Here is a 17,678-nt window from a genome sequence, read left to right as displayed (position 1 = left end):
GCGAGTCGAGTCCGGCCAGAGGAAGGTCCGGTCCGGTCCGGTCCCGGGGAGGGGGCTCTGGGGCAGGAGCGGCCGGTGCGAGCCTCCTCTCTCCTGTGTTTCAGGTGTGGCCATGGTGGAAGCCGCCGGCCCCACGCGGCTGCTGGAGGTGTGCGGGCAGCGGCTCTCCCGGTTCCTCCGCGATGCCGAGCACAAGCGCCTGGCGTGGCTGCGGGAGGTGGAGGAGCAGGGCATGAGGATGCTGGAGAGGTAGGGGCGGCCCCGGGGGCTGGCCGGGCCCGCAGCGCCCCAGCTGCTCTCCGTGCAAGGCTCCGTGTGCTCCCGGTGCGAGGCGGCTCTTCCGTGCCCTGACCCTCGCCTTTGTCCCCAGCGAGCGGGGGGCTCTCACGGTGTTCTTTCTCCTTTGCCTACAGCAACCTGGGGGCTGAGCCCGGGCCGATGGCCAGAACGCCCTCCCAGAGGAGACGCTCCAGGAAGAGGCAGTCCCTCTCCCTGAAGGACTACAGCAAGGAGCCCAGCAGGAGGAGGTAAGTGCCTCGGGTGGCTCCGGCTCCGCCCCGGGAGCCGTGTTTAACCGTGGAGCCAAGCAGTGACCGTTCCCATGTACACAAGGACATAACCAGCCCTTTATTCCCCGAGTTACAAACACACTTGAAAGGGCCCGTCAAGACCGACCCGCGGTTTGATTCCCGCGGAGTCTGGCACAGGGGTGTGGGTTTCCTCCGCTTTGCTGTTTTCCTCTTTTTCTGCTCAGAAGCAAAGAATAATAAATATTGTATGTTCTCAGCTGCCTTGATTTGGGGCTTGCTTGGCTGAGTTTTGTTCCAGCAGTTTCTGGCCTGAGGTTGGTGTTCGCTCCCTAAACCTTTGTGTGCTCCTGCCTGAGAGAGCCCGAGGATGGAGCCTGCTGCAGTGCTGTGCGTGTCCAGGGTGGGTGTTGGAGCTGGCAGGAGGGAAGGCTCGAAGGGGATAGTGTGAAGCTGAAGTGGAAGTTGCCCGTGCACAGCTGTGGATGGTTTCCAAGCACACAGATCCCTGCTTGCCCAGTGTTTGAGGTGTTTTGTCCTGAGCAGCCTGATAGGGAGCAGCAGAGCCTTCTGTTTCCAGCTGGGATCCTGAAGATCCCACATGGAGCTGCTCATGGGCACTGAGGGTGGGCAGCTGCTGCTGTCCCAGGGCACGCAGTGGTGAGCTCTTTGTGCATGAGGGCGCTTGGGTTTGATACCCATGGTGGGAACATGGAGCTGCTCATGGGCACTGAGGGTGGGCAGCTGCTGCTGCTGTCCCAGGGCACGCAGTGGTGAGCTCTTTGTGCATGAGGGCACTTGGGTTTGATACCCATGGTGGGAACCCCCAGGAGCTGGACAGGAGGAGTCGGAGCTTGAAGACCGTCAGAGCCAGCCACAGGATGGGGAGAGCACAAGAGCAGGGAGGGAGTGAGGGGAGTTCAGGTGTGCGGGAGGGCAGGAGATGGGAGCACTGCGGAGCTGAATGGGCAGTGCCGGTGGTGCTCAGCTGGGTGCTGCCCTGAAGGAGGCAACTCTGGGATGTGCTTCCCTTGGGTAAGCTCTGAGGCCGCAGGCTCCGGGAGGTCCTTTGCCAACAGGAAGCTCAAGCTGCGGTTCAACGCATTGCATTCCAGCCCCATTGCTGTCTCCTTGCTCTGTTCTTCTCATTGTGTGTTTAAAGCCCATTCTTCATGTGTTTGTCAATGGACATTTCCCACTCGGTCTCTTTTGCTAATTCAAGGCAAAGTCCCTCTTCTTGCTAGAGGCTGGAGTAGAAATGAAGAGAACAAGGCTGGAAGGAGGGGATTGGTGAGGGACCAGTCCCTGCTTGCTGTGGTTGTGCACCAAGGGCTGTAGCACCTGGCTCTCTTTGGCTTGCTGACCAAGTGCATGGCTCCATCCTCTTGTGGCAAGTTGCTAGTGCAGCAAAGAGGGTTTCACTGCTGAAGCCCCCCAGGTCGGTGCCGTTGGCCAGGTTTAACAGAAGCAACAGAGACACTGCGGTACCTGGTGATGTTTTGCTTGGATAACTGTAGCTGAGAGAATCCCTGAGTCCCAGCAGCACAGGGATGTCCCTATGGAATCCCTGAGTCCCGGCTGCACAGGGATGTCCCTATGGAATCCCTGAGTCCCGGCTGCACAGGGATGTCCCTGTGGAACCCCCGAGTCCCGGCTGCACAGGGATGTCCCTGTGGAACCCCCGAGTCCCGGCTGCACTGGGATGTCCCTGTGGAACCCCTGAGTCCCAGCTGTACAGGGATGTCCCTGTGGAACCCCTGAGTCCCAGCTGTACAGGGATGTCCCTGTGGAACCCCTGAGTCCCAGCTGCACAGGGATGTCCCTGTGGAACCCCCGAGTCCCAGCTGTACAGGGATGTCCCTGTGGAACCCCTGAGTCCCCCCCAACCAACCCACCCGCCACACCCAACCCCCACCCAGCTGCACAGGGATGTCCCTGTGGAACCCCCGAGTCCCGGCTGCACAGGGATGTCCCTGTGGAACCCCTGAGTCCCGGCTGCACAGGGATGTCCCTGTGGAACCCCTGAGTCCCGGCTGCACAGGGATGTCCCTGTGGAACCCCTGAGTCCCAGCTGCACAGGGATGTCCCTGTGGAACCCCTGAGTCCCAGCAGCACAGGGATGTCCCTGTGGAACCCCTGAGTCCCGGCTGCACAGGGATGTCCCTGTGGAACCCCCGAGTCCCGGCTGCACGGGGATGTCCCTGTGGAATCCCCGAGTCCCAGCTGTACAGGGATGTCTCTGTTGTTCCCTCAGGGCTGTATGTGGCAGCACTGCTGTTCCCCAGCCTGTTCACAGACTGTGTTTAGAGCCATGGATGATTTCTCAGCACATGGGTTCCTTCCTTCCTCGGTGCTTGTGAGGTGTTTTATCCTGAGCAGTCTGACAGTAGCAGAGCCTTCTGTTTCCAGCTGGGATCCTGTAGATCCCTATGGGGAGGCTGCCACATGGAGCTGATCATGGAAAACTGTGGTATCTTGGGTCCCCACTCCCTCCCCGTGTGGATGCCTGTAGTTTGCTCAAGGCAAAGTTGGTTGTACCTGTATGTGAGCACATCTGTGAGCTCCCAAGGCTCAGCTCCTGCATTTCACCAGTGACACGAGGTGGGATGTGGGGGGAATGGTGGAGGGAAGAAGGCACAGGCTCACCTGACAATTTGCTTCCTGCTTTTCTTCTCTACAGCCCCTTTGGGAGCTGGAGGCTCCATCCCTTTATTGAATGTTGGTTTCTTTCCAGGTTGTCCAGGAGGAGAAGCAGCATCAAGCTCGTGTCTTTCAAGCCAGGCTCCCAAAGGCGCCAGAGCAAGGAGCAGCCCCTGGACCCTGGCTGTGGTGGGGAGGGTGCCCAGGCCTGTGCACTGCCTGGGGACTGGGCAGCAGAAGCACCGGGTCCCAGCAGAGCCCAGGCCGGTGCCTGTGCGCTCCCTGCGTGGGAGCAGTCACCGCGGGCGGATGCAGCCAGCGAGGGGCAGGATGAGGCCCCTGCCCGCGGGCTCGGTGCTGGCCCCGCAGCGAGGGGGGCGCAGGGAGCCCCCGGCAGAAGAACGAGCACCTCCACCCCCAAGGCTGCGCTGGGACCCGGAGCGCGGCGCTGCTCCGGCCGCCGGAGCTCGCTGAGTGCCCGCTCCGCTGCCGGCCGCAGGGCGAGCAGGAGCCGCAGGGCCGTGGCCAGGAAGGCGGCGGCGGCGCGGGAGTCGTCCTCGGCCTCCAGCAGAGTGAGCTGTAAGTGTCCTGCTGCTGCTGTTGCTGCCGCTGCCTGCCTTGGGGGTGAGCGGCTCTGGAGCCGCTGCTCTTCACGGCTCTTGTGGCTTCTGCCCACCGGGGAGCGCTCTTCGGGGCCTCGCCTGCTGCCGGAGCGAGCCCTGGGTTGTGTTCAACTGCATCAGGAGGTGGCTGCTGGGCGCAGGGGCTGCAGGATGGGCTATAGAGGTTGTGCGTGGGTAACAGCCAAGGGGGAAAGGGAAGATGGGGCCTGGCTGGTTCCAGCCGTGGTGGGGTTTGGCTGGTCCCTGGGGATGGGCTTCACAACTCGCAGGGAATCTGTAGGTGCTGAACGTCCCCACCCCTGAAATCTGCCTGAAACAGGCAGAGGATGTAAAGGGTTTGGGTGTAGGTAGAAGAGAAGCAGAGGAAATGGGGCTCACATGGAATCCCAGCCTGGTTTGGGCTGGAAAGGGCCTTAAGCTCATCCAGTTCCAGCCCCACTTCACACCAGACCGTGTTGCTCAGCCTGGCCTCAGGATCCAGGCCATTCCTCTTGTCCTGTTCCCATGGCTCCCGGCAAGGTTTTGCTGTCTGGGCTCTCTAAAAGCGTTGCTGCTGAAGTCGGTGGCTTCAGCAGAGCCCGGAGCCTCGGTGTTTCGCTGCCAGCTTTGAGTCACGCTGTCTGTCTCAGGCGTTTGTTAGCACCCTTGAGCGAGGTGCTGCTGGGGGGGTGAAACCAGCCCAAATGCACCAGCTCTGTGCAGGAGCTGGGGCTGGGTGATGGGAGCTGCTGGCGCTGACACCCGCAGAGCCCGTGCAGCTGGAGCCGGCTGCAGGCAGGGACCTGCTCCGCGGTTCCTCCTCCCAGCCCACAGCCGGGTGCCAGCGCCACCCGAGGGCGGTGGCGGCGCTGGGGTGGAAGCGGGGATGAGCAAGCGGAGGGGAGGGAGGGAGGGAAGCGGCAGCGCCCGGAGCTGCCCCACGCACACGGGGAGCACCAACCCCCCCCCCCCCAACCTCCTCCGTTCTCCTCCTCCAGGTCAGAGCTCCCTGGAAGTGTTCGGGGAAGAGGACGTGGCCGGGACGAGGTGAGGCTGCGGGGAGGGCGGGCACAGGGAGCCCCATGAGGGAGCTGTGCAGGGCACTGCGGTGCTCCAGGTTAGGGCTGGGTCTGTGGCACTGCAGGGGTGTCACCCTGTGCTGGTGTCACCCTGTGCTGGTGTCACTCTGTGCTCTGTGCCACTGTGCTGGTGTCACCCTGTGCTGGTGTCACCCTGTGCTGGTGTCACCCTGTGCTCTGTGCCACTGTGCTGGTGTCACCCTGTGCTGGTGTCACCCTGTGCTCAAACTCTGTGACCCTGTGCTGGTGTCACCCTGCACTCTGTGACCCTGTGCTGGTGTCACCCTGTGCTCCAGCTCTGTGACACTCTTTAGGTGATGGTGTCTCCTGTGCTGCTCTGAGCAGCTCCTGTGGCTGCGCTGGAGGCTGTAACCAGGCTCCCAGTGCCTGCTGGTGTTGGAGGTCAGGCACCCGCAGTCTCACCTCAAAGGTGGATGCCCAAGACCCAGCCCAGGGCTCCCAGAGCTTCCCTTCTGCCTGTGGGCTCTGCAGGAGGGCTCAGAGCTCATCAGTGCTGGTCCACACCACAATGGCTGGGTGCACCACAGCAAGGCACAGCTCCAGCCCTGGGGCCTGGCTGCAGCAGGGCTGTGCCTCCAGATGGGCCTGGAATAGATGGGATATGTGTATGCATGCATTCAGATTTAGCTGCGCTTCCCCTGGGGTCCCACCCGCTGCCTCTGTCACAGTTTGCTCATCACCTCCACGTCCCGCTTCAGAGAGCTGCGATCATTAAACCAGCTTTTCTCTTTCAGGCCTGGGCTGGACCCGGACCCGGACCCCCCAAGGGAAGGGGTGAGTTCCAAGGAGCAACCTCGAGACTGAGCTGCCCCTTCGCTGAGCCAGGGTCACTCCATGAGCTGGGCAGCGCCTCGGAGCGCAGCCAGCCGGAGCCCTGGGGTGGTGGCCCAGCAGGGATGGGAGGGCACGGTCTGTATGCAGGGATGCTGTGCTGCATCCCAGTGGTACCCAGGTGCTGGTGATCCCACCCGAAACCCTGCTCTGTCCCCCGGGGATGGAGGGTGTCGTTTGGGAGTTGGGGTCTCCGAGGCGTGCAGATGCTGCCTGTTGGTCCCAGGGCGCTCCGGCTTTGGGGTCAGGCTCCAGGCAAGCTCCTGCTCTGGTTGGGAAGCGCTGGTCACTGAGCTCCCTGCAGAGCCTGGTGTTTCGGGAGCTGCGCAGCATCCATGCAGGAGGGAGAAGCTGGAAGGGACTGGTGCTGTCGGGGCAGCGGCTCCTGTAGCCTTGTCCTTTGGAGCAGCAGCACTCACAGTGTCCCTGTTCCTGCAGGCTCCCGAGGACGCGCTCCCTGAGGACACCGCGCAGGGCTCGGCTGCTCCCAAGCAGCAGGCAGGGAGCGATGGAGGTAACGCTGAGCTGCTCCTGCTTTGCTCTGTGGGGGCCCAGGGACACGGAGCAGGGATCAGCACGGGGGGGGGTGGGCAATGTGGGACGTGGTGGCAGAACCCCCCCTCTTCAGGTAAACCGTGCCCCCCCGGAGAGGCCCCGGCTCATCCCAGTGCGCATCCCACACCTTGTGCATGTGTCCGAGGCTGGGGACTGCGCTGTCCTGTCCTGTCCAGCTTCAGTCCGTGCCATGAGCACATGGGGACCCTTTGGGAGGGCGTTGCTCTTAGACCTGGAATCTTTTACCTAGTGTAATGTCCTGGTAAAGCACCCTGACATCCCTCTCCTCTGCCTTCATGTGAGGAGTTACAGGCTTCTCCCTGTGCCTCCACGCAAGGGGAGGGAGGGAAGGGCTCTCTGGTTCTCCACGGTGGGCAGTGGGACCCCATGAGCAGCTGTAGCCAGAGCGGAGGGAAGAAGCTGGAGGCCGTGGTGTGGGACAGGTTGTGCCCATTCAGAGGGGTCTGTACCCGATGTGCCTGCAGCACGCTCATGTCCACCCCGGGTGTCCCAGGCTCCTGCTTTCCCAGCCTGGTTCCTGTGCCCTGGGGCTCTGAGGCCAGTGCGGAGCCCTGCGGGTGCCCTGCAGTGCTGCTGACTGCAGGCTCCTCCACAGGAGCCCTGATGAATCCCAACAGGGAATCCCAGAACAAGGAGCAGGAGCGATCGCCCTGTGCCAGGCCCCAGGAGGATCTCCCATGCATCTGGTACGAGACCCATGGGAGGAAGAGGCAGGAGCCGGTGTCTGCGGGGCTCAGACCTGGGCTTAAGTGATGGGATCCATAAAGCTTGGGGTGTTTGGCCCCAGTTCTGACCCCTCCTTGGCCAGGAGCTCCTCCTGGAGCCGTGTTTGGCCTGGGCAGGTCTGGCTGGGGAAGCAGGCACAGGAGGTGACTGAGACAGCGCAGGAGCAGCTTGGCTGTGCCCATGGGTGGCTCCTGAGGGTGCTCTGGGAGCAGCTCCAGAAGGAATGCGAGTGGGGCACTGCCCTGTTTTATATCCCGTGCAAGTGCCTGGAAGAGCTGGCCTGCTCCCTCTCACCAGTGCTGACCAGTGAGATTGCAGCTGCTCTTAGCTGTGCCCCTGCCCTGGTTTGGCTGGAGGGAACTGCATGGGGTAGACAATGGGAAGGGGAGCAGCAGTGACCTCCGGTCCCATGTGGATGGGCTCAGGATGTGCAGCTTCCCTCAGGGCTGCTGCTGTGGGATGGGTTCCTCGCTGTGCAGTGAAACCCCTCTGGGATGAAGGGATGCGAGTGGGGCATTTCTGACACTGGTGAATGTGTGTGAGTGTCCAAAGGCTTCCTAAGGGACAAGGAGCCAGCGGGGTGAGCTTGTGCTGTCTGCTTGTGCTGTTACCACCAGCTGGAGCGGGTCTGAGTGGAGGGCGAGGGTGATGTTGTGCATCCCTGCCCTGCAGCTCCCGTGCCGGGTTATCCTGTGCCTTTCCCATCGTCCTTCCCGATGGGCGGTGTGCCCGGCACAGGGGCTGACCGGGCTCCATGGCCTGTGCTGGCAGTGAGCAGGCAGAGGGCAGTGTGTGCCAGCGAGCGAGCGCTGCCGGCAGGGTGGGATGCGGGGGTCCCCTAACGCGCCGCCTCTGATGCCACCAGGACAAGGAGCCGGCAGCAGGCGATGGGCGCTGGGTGGAAGCGGCAGCAGCCGGGGGCTCAGTCCCCGTTCCCTTCGGGAGAGCAGCGCGGGAGCCCCGGCACAGGCAGCAAGGTGAGGGGGTGCCCCGGACCCGGCCCCGGACCCTGCCCTGCCCCGGCCCCGGCCCCTGCCCCTGCCCCTGCCCCGCTCCGCTCCGCTCCTCACCTCCCGCCTCTCCCCGCAGGTGCTGCGGAGCCTCCTCCGGGCCGTGCAGCGGTACCCGGGCTCCCCCCGCCTCCTCCAGCGCAGCGCCGAGACCCGGCCCAGCCCCAAGGTGCGTCCGAGCCCCGGGCGGGTGCAGGCTCCTGGGCTGGCGGCGAGGGGGGGATCCTGACACAGGCACAGCCCCGCTCCTGCTTCACCTCCATCCCCGCAGGGTCCGTGCCAAGGGCGTCACGGACGGGGGTCTCTGGTACCCCCAAACCCTCCCCCCCTGCGGGGAATCTCGTCTGCTCTGTCGGGAGAGCATCGGAGCCTCGGGAAGCTGGGAACCTTTGCAGAGGGAGCGTGCCCGGTGTCTTAGGGGGCTGCTTTAGGGCTGGAGCCAGTGTGGGGTCAGGCAAGGGGTTCTCTGTCCTGGTAAGGAGCCGCAGCTGAGAACAGGGGTGCGCGCTGGGAGGGGTTCCAGTGTTCCTCCCAAACCCTTAACCATGGTTTTATCTCATCTCTGCAGGGAGACTTTGTTGTAAGTAACGACACTGCAGGCACTGGAGGGTTCTATGGGCCTGCGGGCACTGACAGCTCCTTCCCCTCTCACTGGCATCGTGCAGCTGCGGCCACACCAGTGGTGAGGTGCAGGAGCTCCTTCAGGTGTGTTCTGGGCTGGGATCGGTGAGGAGCCCTCTGCCTCTAAGCAAGACTCCATCGTGCTCCTTCTCCAGCCGCTGGTGCAGGTGACACGGGCCAGGCAAGAAGCGTTGGCTCCCTTACAGCAGGAGCTGAAGCTGCTCTCTGCAGCTGCAGGGCTGAGGAGCTTCCCTCCCGTGCCCGCACGCTCCTGCTCTCATTAGCTGAGTCAGCCCTGTTGCCAAACCTGCCTTGGGTCTCCCCTGCTGTTCACTTCCATCCCGGTGTGTGGGTGACCGGGACTGCCAGGGACTCCTTTGTTTAGCCTCCAGCTGCCTGTGCTCGAGCAGCCTGGGGGTAGGAACAGGCCCAGCGGTTGGGACAGTCTGAACTCATCTCCCTCCAGGAGAAGGAGCGGCAGAGACTGGAAAGCCTCAGGAGGAAGCAGGAAGCTGAGGACCAGAGGAAGAAGAAACTGGAGGAGGAGAAGAGGCAGCGGCAGGCAGAGATGAAGCAGTGAGTTGGTCCCTTTGCCTCCTGCGCCTTCCCTGGAGGCCCCTCCTGCCCCCCAGGCAGCTCTGCTGTACCCTGCCTGGTGCCTCCCCATTGGGTTCTGTGAGTGAAGCTGCCTGGCCCCAGAGCCGTGCTGCTCATGGCAGCAAGAGCCACAGCATGCAAAGAGCCTGCTCCTGTCTGAGCTTAGCCCAGGAGCCCGCTGAGGCCGGGCTCAGCCCAAGTGAGACAAGTAAGGTAACTTCTCCCCAGTGACAGCAACAAGTCCCTGTTCCCCATCACCCCTGTGCTAGCACAGACCAAGCTATTCCCCATCACCCCTGTGCCAGCACAGACCAAGCTATTCCCCATCACCCCTGTGCCAGCACAGACCAAGCTATTCCCCATCACCCCTGTGCCAGCACAGACCGAGCTATTCCCCATCACCCCTGTGCCAGCACAGACCGAGCTATTCCCCATCACCCTATGCTAGCACAGACCGAGCTATTCCCCATCACCCTATGCCAGCACAGACCGAGCTATTCCCCATCACCCCTGTGCCAGCAGGGACTGAGCTATTCCCCATCACCCTATGCCAGCACAGACCAAGCTATTCCCCATCACCCTATGCCAGCACAGACCGAGCTATTCCCCATCACCCTATGCCAGCACAGACCGAGCTATTCCCCATCACCCCTGTACCAGCACAGACCGAGCTATTCCCCATCACCCCTGTACCAGCAGGGACTGAGCTATTCCCCATCACCCTATGCCAGCACAGACCAAGCTATTCCCCATCACCCTATGCCAGCACAGACCAAGCTATTCCCCATCACCCTATGCCAGCACAGACCGAGCTATTCCCCATCACCCCTGTACCAGCAGGGACTGAGCTATTCCCCATCACCCTATGCCAGCCCAGTCCATGCTAACAGCCTCTTGCACTGCCCAGGAAGAGGGAAGAGCGCCTGAGGAAGGCGCTGCAGGCTCGGGAGCGGGCAGAGGAGGAGAAGAAGAAGCGGATGGAGCAGAGGATCCTGCAGAGCGATGAGAAGGTGGGGACGCTGCTGGAGCTGGGGACCACCCGGTGCCACTGTGTGAGCGAGCTGAGAGCAGGAGGCTGCGAACAGGCCCTGGCAGGATGCGTGCGAGCAAGGGCTGCTGCTGGCAGTGACTAATGGGGTGGTGGGGAAGGCTGCAGCAGGCACCCTGGAATCCTCGGTCTGACAAGCACAGGCTTTTGTTCTCCAACCTCTGCAGTGGCTCCAACCGTTCCTGTTCTGACCCGCAGCGGTTGCGGTGCTCCGGATCCGAGGAGTGTGGGAGCATCCCTTGGCTGTCCTGGGAACGGGCCCTGCAATGAGCCAGCTTTGCTCAGCTCCCTGCACCACCAGGGAGCTCTTCACACACTGCATTACAGGCAGCAAAGCCTCAGTGCTTGTGGGGGTGCAGAGATGCTGTGGGGAAGAGCACTGAGCACACGAGGGATGCTCCTGGCTCAGACTCGGCTCGCTGTGTATTTGCATCATGCTTGGTTTCTACCGCCTTGCCTGGCCCTCAGCTGAGGACAAGGGGATGAGGAGTGGGCTGCTGGTGGCTGGTGCAGGGTGTTGGTGTTGCTGTTTCTGTACAGGTTGTGTGGGGCTGAGGGAGGCTGTTCCTGAGTGACCCAAGCCCTCGCAGCCGCAGCCTTGGGGAGGAGAGCTGCTCATCCTGGGGCATGGCCTGAAGTGCCTCTGGGAAGGGGCAACCTCTGAAAACAGAGCAATTGTGCTGCTTTCTGCTGCCCCAAAACCTGAGCGGCCCAAAGCACCCCCAGCCCTGGTGTGCTCCTGCAGTGTCAGTGCTTCACTGGGACACAGCTTGGGTGAGGGCCCCGGGGCCGGCTCTCACACCCCCAGTGGGTGATGGCAGCACTGGAGGCAAGGCAGAACCCAGGTGCTGACCCCCTCATCCTGCAGGGAGCCACTGTCAAGGTGGGGACGTGTCCTGGGGTGCCTGTGCCCCAAGCCATGGGTGCCTCATCCCATGGCCGCGCTGCACAGGGCCGGTGTAGATCCAGTGCGCACGCACTGGGCGCTGGGCTCTCAGTGGGACCCGGACCCCCTCGGACCCCAGCAGCAGCGCCCTGGGCACACACTGGGGGTGTCACTGGGGGGTGCTGGAGCAGAGCGTGCGGCTTCCCCCAGGTGCGGCTCTCCCAGGTGCGGGACAGGGAGGAGAAGGCGGAGGAGCGGGGCAGGAAGAAGCTGTCCAAGAAGCCTGGGGATGCTGAGGCACGGAAGCAGAGAGCACTGAAGGGGGTAAGAGCAGCTCTGGCTCCCTCCTGCGGGTAGAGGAGGAGCCCTGGGGACCTGTGCCCTGCTCTGGCTGGTGGGATGGGGAGGGGAGGCTCCTGCCTCTGGAGCACAGGGGTACCCGTGGGGACCCAAGGGGCAGGCCTGCCATGGAGGAAAGGAGAGCACGGGCTGGGTTGTCTCAAAGCATGCGCTTGATGTCCTCCCACCTTTCCCACCTTGAGCTGGGTGGTTACAGGGGCTGCTTCTTTCCTCAGGAGGATGAACTGGAGCAGGCGGAGCCGCTGCACACGAGGAGGGAGGATGAAGCGAAGGGGAAAGGAAAGAAAGTCTGGGAACTGAGGCGCCTTCTGGAGCAGCAGCAGGCGGAACACGGGAGGGAGAGGTATTGCCTTGGCTCTGCCCTCGGGGCACTGGGCAACGGGCAGGGTGCGGCAGGGAACAGGAGCAGCCTCGCTGAAGGTGGGAGCCTGCCGAGGGCTCGGGCTGGCCCCGGGTGTGGGAGCAGGAGGCTGTGGGGCTGCTGGGGGCACAGCCAAGCTCTGCCCTGTTCCTACAGCGCAGGTTTCTCCCCAGGGACCGCAGGCACGCAGGGAAGGAGAAGCCTCCCCATCCACAGCCGGGGGCAGCGGCAGCGGCGCTCCCTGCGAAGCACAGGAAGGTGGGAGTTGAAGTGGTCCTGGAACAGCTCCTGTGCTGGGAGCATGGGAGGCACAGAGGTGCTGTGAGCGCTGTGTTCCTGTCCAGGGCTTCCGTGCTCTCTGTTGCCTTATTGAGAGGCAAACACGGTCAAACTGGTGACAGGGCCAGCGTGTCCCTGCAGGGAGCTGGGGCTGGGGCAGGAGCAGCCAGCTCTGGGGGTGCAGCTGGCGTTGCCTTGCTACCAGGTGAGCTCCCCATCCCCACCACGAGCTGGTGACAGCCACAGCACATCCCTTCGAAGGACACCCCCAGTGCCATTCACTGATGCTTCAATGGATATGGAAACCGGTAAGGGCAGGGGGGTAGTACCCCATTCCCTCCCTGCTTTTGGAGGATGTGATCCCATAACACAGGTACCGGATGGCTTCCTGTGGCTTCCTCTGCCCTTCCACAGGGAATGTTGTGGCTTAAAGCCAAGGCTGGTTTCCTCAAAGCATCACAGCGTTTTCTTCACCCTCTCGACATGGCTCTGCTCTTCTGCCTTCATTAGCAAAGAATCAAAGCCCCCCATGCTGCTACCCTTAAGGATGAGTTCCTCCATCTCTGCTTGCTCTCACTGGGCCCGTGGCATTCAAACTGGTGATGCTATAGAATATTAATGAAGCTCTAAGCAGAGCCCCTCCAGATGAGAGGGAGCTGACTCTAATTGCAGGTGCCTGCAGCTCGTGCCCTCACCTTGCCCTTCCCTGCTGAGGAATGGGGGACAAGGAACTCCTGGGGGGTGCTTTGGGTCTGGCTTGGAAAGGAGCTCAAGCAGGGGAAACTTTTCCCCTTTAGGAGGGGGAAGAGAGCCCAGAGGGGCTGGTGGGGCAGGAGAAGAGAGCCCAGAGGAGCTGGTGGGGCAGGAGAAGAGAGCCCAGAGGAGCTGGTGGGGCAGGAGAAGAGAGCCCAGAGGAGCTGGTGGGGCAGGAGAAGAGAGCCCAGAGGAGCTGGTGGGGCAGGAGAAGAGAGCCCAGAGGAGCTGGTGGGGCAGGAGAAGAGAGCCCAGAGGAGCTGGTGGGGCAGGAGAGAGCCCAGAGGAGCTGGTGGGGCAGGAGAGAGCCCAGAGGAGCTGGTGGGGCAGAAGAGAGCCCAGAGGAGCTGGTGGGGCAGGAGAAGAGAGCCCAGAGGAGCTGGTGGGGCAGGAGAAGAGAGCCCAGAGGAGCTGGTGGGGCAGGAGAGAGCCCAGAGGAGCTGGTGGGGCAGAGAAGAGAGCCCAGAGGAGCTGGTGGGGCAGGAGAAGAGAGCCCAGAGGAGCTGGTGGGGCAGAAGAGAGCCCAGAGGAGCTGGTGGGGCAGGAGGCCCAGAGGAGCTGGTGGGGCAGGAGAGAGACCAGAGGAGCTGGTGGGGCAGGAGAAGAGAGCCCAGAGGAGCTGGTGGGGCAGGAGAAGAGAGCCCAGAGGAGCTGGTGGGGCAGGAGAAGAGAGCCCAGAGGAGCTGGTGGGGCAGGAGAAGAGAGCCCAGAGGAGCTGGTGGGGCAGGAGAAGAGAGCCCAGAGGAGCTGGTGGGGCAGGAGAAGAGAGCCCAATGGAGCTGGTGGGGCAGGAGAAGAGAGCCCAATGGAGCTGGTGGGGCAGGAGAAGAGAGCCCAGAGGAGCCGGTGGGGCAGGAGAAGAGAGCCCAGAGGAGCTGGTGGGGCAGGAGAAGAGAGCCAGGCAACCAGAACCCATGGCTGTGGCTTCAAAGCCTGGCTGAAAGCAGTAAAGGGGAGTGTGGGCTCTAGAGAGCTTGCTGATGTGGACCTGAGCAAAGACGTGGGGTTACGTTATCTCCGAGTGCTGGGTTGGGTTGGGTTGGGTTGGGTTTGGTTGTTCTGGGGGTTTGGGTTTTTTCCTGCAGAAAAGGCACAGAGGAGCTGAGGATTCTCTTGCAGGGCCCGAGGATGGCTCAGTTCCGGAGCCAGCCTGGCTGCTTTGCTTGGGTGCGCATGAATGAGGAATGACTCCACTCTCTGTCCTAGCAGGAGGAGCCTGGTCCGCAGCGCCCGGGGGAGAGGCAGCTCAGGCAGGCAGAGGCACCGAGCGCTGCCGCTGGTGCAGGGCTGAGCAAAACGCTCAAGGTGAGTCCTGGCTGCAGCGGAGCCCTCGGGCACAGGGAGGCTCTGGTGTCCGGGCGGCCCCGTGGCTGGGAGCCAGCCCGGGGGCAGGGATGGAGCCGGGGTGGAGCCGGGATGGAGCCGGGATGGAGCTGGGATGGAGCCGGGGATGGAGCCGGGATGGAGCGGGGATGGAGCAGGGATGGGGCAGGGATGGGGCCGGGATGGAGCAGGGATGGGGCCGGGTTGGAGCGGGGTTGGAGCGGGGTTGGAGCGGGGTTGGAGCCGGGATGGAGCCGGTGCTGGAGGTGGGCACCGGATGGATGAAGGGTGCCGGAGGTGGCACCGGATGGATGAAGGGTGCCGGAGGTGGCACCGGATGGATGAAGGGTGCCGGAGGTGGCACCGGATGGATGAAGGGTGCCGGAGGTGGCACCGGATGGATGAAGGGTGCCGGAGGTGGCACCGGATGGATGAAGGGTGCCGGAGGTGGCACCGGATGGATGAAGGGTGCCGGAGGTGGCACCGGATGGATGAAGGGTGCCGGAGGTGGCACCGGATGGATGAAGGGTGCCGGAGGTGGCACCGGATGGATGAAGGGTGCTGGAGGTGGCACCAGGAGGGAAAGGGGCTGAAAGCTGCTCCCGAGTGGCTGAGCAGAGGGGTGGATGCTGCTGTGCTCCTGCAGTACAGAGCCCTCCCAGTTCGTTCTCCAGTTGGCATCTCCAAGCGCTCCTGTGCTGCATGGGACTGCCGGGTGTCCCGCTCATCCCCTTCCTCTCCACAAAGCCAGGAGCTGTATCCAGGCTTTGCCTTGTGCTGTTCTGATCTGCAGCTTCAGTGGGAAATGGGGCCCTGGCTTCTCCCTGTCCAGGCACCAGCAGGTTCCTCTTGGCAGCTCTGGAGCTGCAGGGTGGGAAGGGGCTGTTTCACTGCAGTCTGCAGCCCCTGTGCCAGTACAGGTCATGGGATCATGGAGCTCTTTGTGTTGGAAGGGACCTTGAAGCTCCTCCAGCTCCAACCCCTGCCGCGGGCAGGGACCCCTTCCACTGGAGCAGCTTGCTCCAAGCCCCTGTGTCCAACCTGGCCTTGAGCACTGCCAGGGATGGGGCAGCCACAGCTTCTCTGGGCACCCTGTGCCAGCGCCTCAGCACCCTCACAGGGAAGAGCTTCTGCCTAAGAGCTCAGCTCAGTCTCCCCTCGGGCAGGTTCAAGCCATTCCCCTTGGCCTGGCCCTACAGGCCCTTGTCCCAAGCCCCTCTCCAGGTTCCCTGCAGCCCCTTTAGGCACTGGAGCTGCTCTCAGGTCTCCCCTTCAGGAGCCTTCTCTTCTCCAGGCTGCCCCAGCCCAGCTCTCTCAGCCTGGCTCCAGAGCAGAGCTGCTCCAGCCCTCGCAGCAGCTCCATGGCCTCCTCTGGCCTCGCTCCAGCAGCTCCAGGTCCCTCTGGTGCTGGGTCCTGTGCTGCTGGGGTGTGATCCGGTGCTGGGGGTGCAGGGCAGGGCCCCCCTTGGCCACCTCCTGCTCCAGCCGCTGCTGCCTCTGGTTTCAGAAATCCATCTCCGCACCGCACTTGAAGCCCCTGCAGGGCCCGGAGCCGAGCAGGCACCCAGAGGTGAGCGAGGACAACTACGGCATGGACCAGAACAGCGACGATGCCACAGACGATGAGAACGACCCTCGGAAGCCGGTCCCCGCCTGGGCTGACGGTAGGTGCTGGGGTTGGTTCCTTTCTCCCCTCAGCTGGAAGCTGGAGTTCTCCAGGTGACTCTGTACTATCCCAGCTTCCCCAGAGCCCTGTGTGGGACCTGACCCAGTGCTGGGAGCTGCTGGCTCCATGTGGGGCTGGAGCCGTGCTCCTGCCGGTGCTCTGGGAGCTAAAGCAGAGCCTTCCCTGTGTGTGGTGGGACCCGAGGATGAGAACAGTGCTCGGGGCCCTTGTCCAAAGCCCCTCTCCAGGTTTCTTGTAGCCCCTTAGGCACTGGATCTCTCTCAGCCTGCTCTGATGTGTATCCTGACCGCCTCCATGTGGCCGTTTCCGCAGGCCCTCGGCTCACGCAGGGCATCATGCACCAGTACTACCACCCGGTGAACACGGACCAGCTCTTCGGGCTCATCTCAGGCCTCAGGCTGGAGGAGATCTTTGGCAAGAGCAAGCCCCGGTACTTCAAGCGCACGAGCTCGGCTGTTTGGCATTCCCCACCCCGGCCCCGATCCGCCTCGGGCCCCTCCTGCAGCCTCAGCAAGGGAGGAGAGGGGCAGGGCTGGCTCTGATGCTCACCCACAGCCTCAGGCTGGGTCTGATGCTCACCCGCAGCCTCAGCCTCAGGCTGGGTCTGATGCTCACCCGCAGCCTCAGGCTGGCTCTGATGCTCACCCGCAGCCTCAGGCTGGGTCTGATGCTCACCCGCAGCCTCAGGCTGGGTCTGATGCTCACCCGCAGCCTCAGGCTGGGTCTGATGCTCACCCGCAGCCTCAGGCTGGCTCTGATGCTCACCCGCAGCCTCAGGCTGGGTCTGATGCTCACCCGCAGCCTCGGGCTGGGTCTCGCTGCCCCCTCTGTGCAATTTTAACCCATTTTTGTACAAAGGTTAAGTTATTAAATAAAGTTCTGTTGCAATATCCCCCTGTGTCTCTGCTCTGTGTGCGGGCTGGGACGATGCTTTGGCAGTCGATGCTGGGCTCCCTGCCCATGCTCAGGCAGGCAGCTGGGATGCGGTGTTTGCTGTGCTCTGCTCTTCCATCTGCTCCCTCTTGGGTCCCCCCGAGCCCTTTGGGGTTCTCTCAGCATCCTTGGGGCGCTCCCGAGTCCCTCCAGGATTTCAGGGTCCTTCAGCTCCTGCAGCCGCTCTGGTACCCAAGGGGCACATCCCAGGGCAGAACAGACCTGAGACAGCGGGGAGGGGCCGAGCCTGTCGGGTGCCACCCCCGTGCCTTCCCCTCGGCTCGGCTGCACCACGGCTCCCTCCCATGCGGGCTGTGGCAGCGCCGGGTTCAGGCTCCACAGCAACACCCGGGCTTGGTCCTTTCTGTTCCCTCCTGGGTCCTGCTGCGTGCTCCGGGTGCGCTGGGATCCTCTGGCTCAGATCTTTGTGGCTCTCTCTCTGGGGCTCCCTTTGGCTCTCTGGGGTTCACTTGGACTCATCGGGGCTCTTTGGCCCTGGTCCCTCTCCCCAGTGCCTTTCCCAGATGCCTCCAAGGGGCTGCAGCATCTCCAAGCTTCCTGAACCTCCGCAGCCGGTCTGGGATGCGCCGCCCGTTCCCAGGCTCCGACTGCTCCTCACCAGCAGCTCCTGTTCCCTTGATGACCCTCACATCACCCCCTCAGGCACCTGAGGAGCAGGCACAGGATGGGGACCAGGGTTAAGATCTCCTCAGACCAGAGTTGGCTGCAGCCAGGAGCACGGACGTGGGTCCCATCGTGCTGGGGACCAGGGTTCGCTGCAGCCAGGAGCACGGACGTGGGTCCCATCGTGCTGGGGA

At 63.2% G+C, this 17,678-nt stretch overlaps 1 protein-coding gene across 1 annotated transcript; it reads left to right on the top strand.

Annotated features, from left to right (window-relative positions):
- Nucleotides 1-88: 88 nt before the first annotated feature.
- On the top strand, nucleotides 89-16,469 carry LOC133220087 (uncharacterized). Its single transcript, XM_061367922.1, has 19 exons — nucleotides 89-249; nucleotides 414-527; nucleotides 3,262-3,746; nucleotides 4,768-4,816; nucleotides 5,538-5,643; nucleotides 6,139-6,214; nucleotides 6,593-7,025; nucleotides 7,868-7,979; nucleotides 8,092-8,181; nucleotides 8,581-8,694; nucleotides 9,055-9,209; nucleotides 10,138-10,240; nucleotides 11,375-11,488; nucleotides 11,743-11,867; nucleotides 12,059-12,143; nucleotides 14,127-14,222; nucleotides 14,887-14,996; nucleotides 15,693-15,904; nucleotides 16,240-16,469. The coding sequence occupies exons 1-19, from the start codon at nucleotides 113-115 to the stop codon at nucleotides 16,467-16,469; spliced, it is 2,946 nt and encodes a 981-aa protein (XP_061223906.1). The 5' UTR covers nucleotides 89-112.
- Nucleotides 16,470-17,678: the final 1,209 nt, after the last annotated feature.

This window comes from Neopsephotus bourkii, unplaced genomic scaffold (genome assembly GCF_033783945.1).
Source record: "Neopsephotus bourkii isolate Nb327-2 ecotype Australia unplaced genomic scaffold, CSIRO-AGI_Nbou_v1 NB_1411, whole genome shotgun sequence".
In the NCBI taxonomy this organism is placed as follows: Eukaryota; Metazoa; Chordata; class Aves; order Psittaciformes; family Psittacidae; genus Neopsephotus; species Neopsephotus bourkii.
This window is presented reverse-complemented; position numbering and strand designations above follow the sequence as displayed.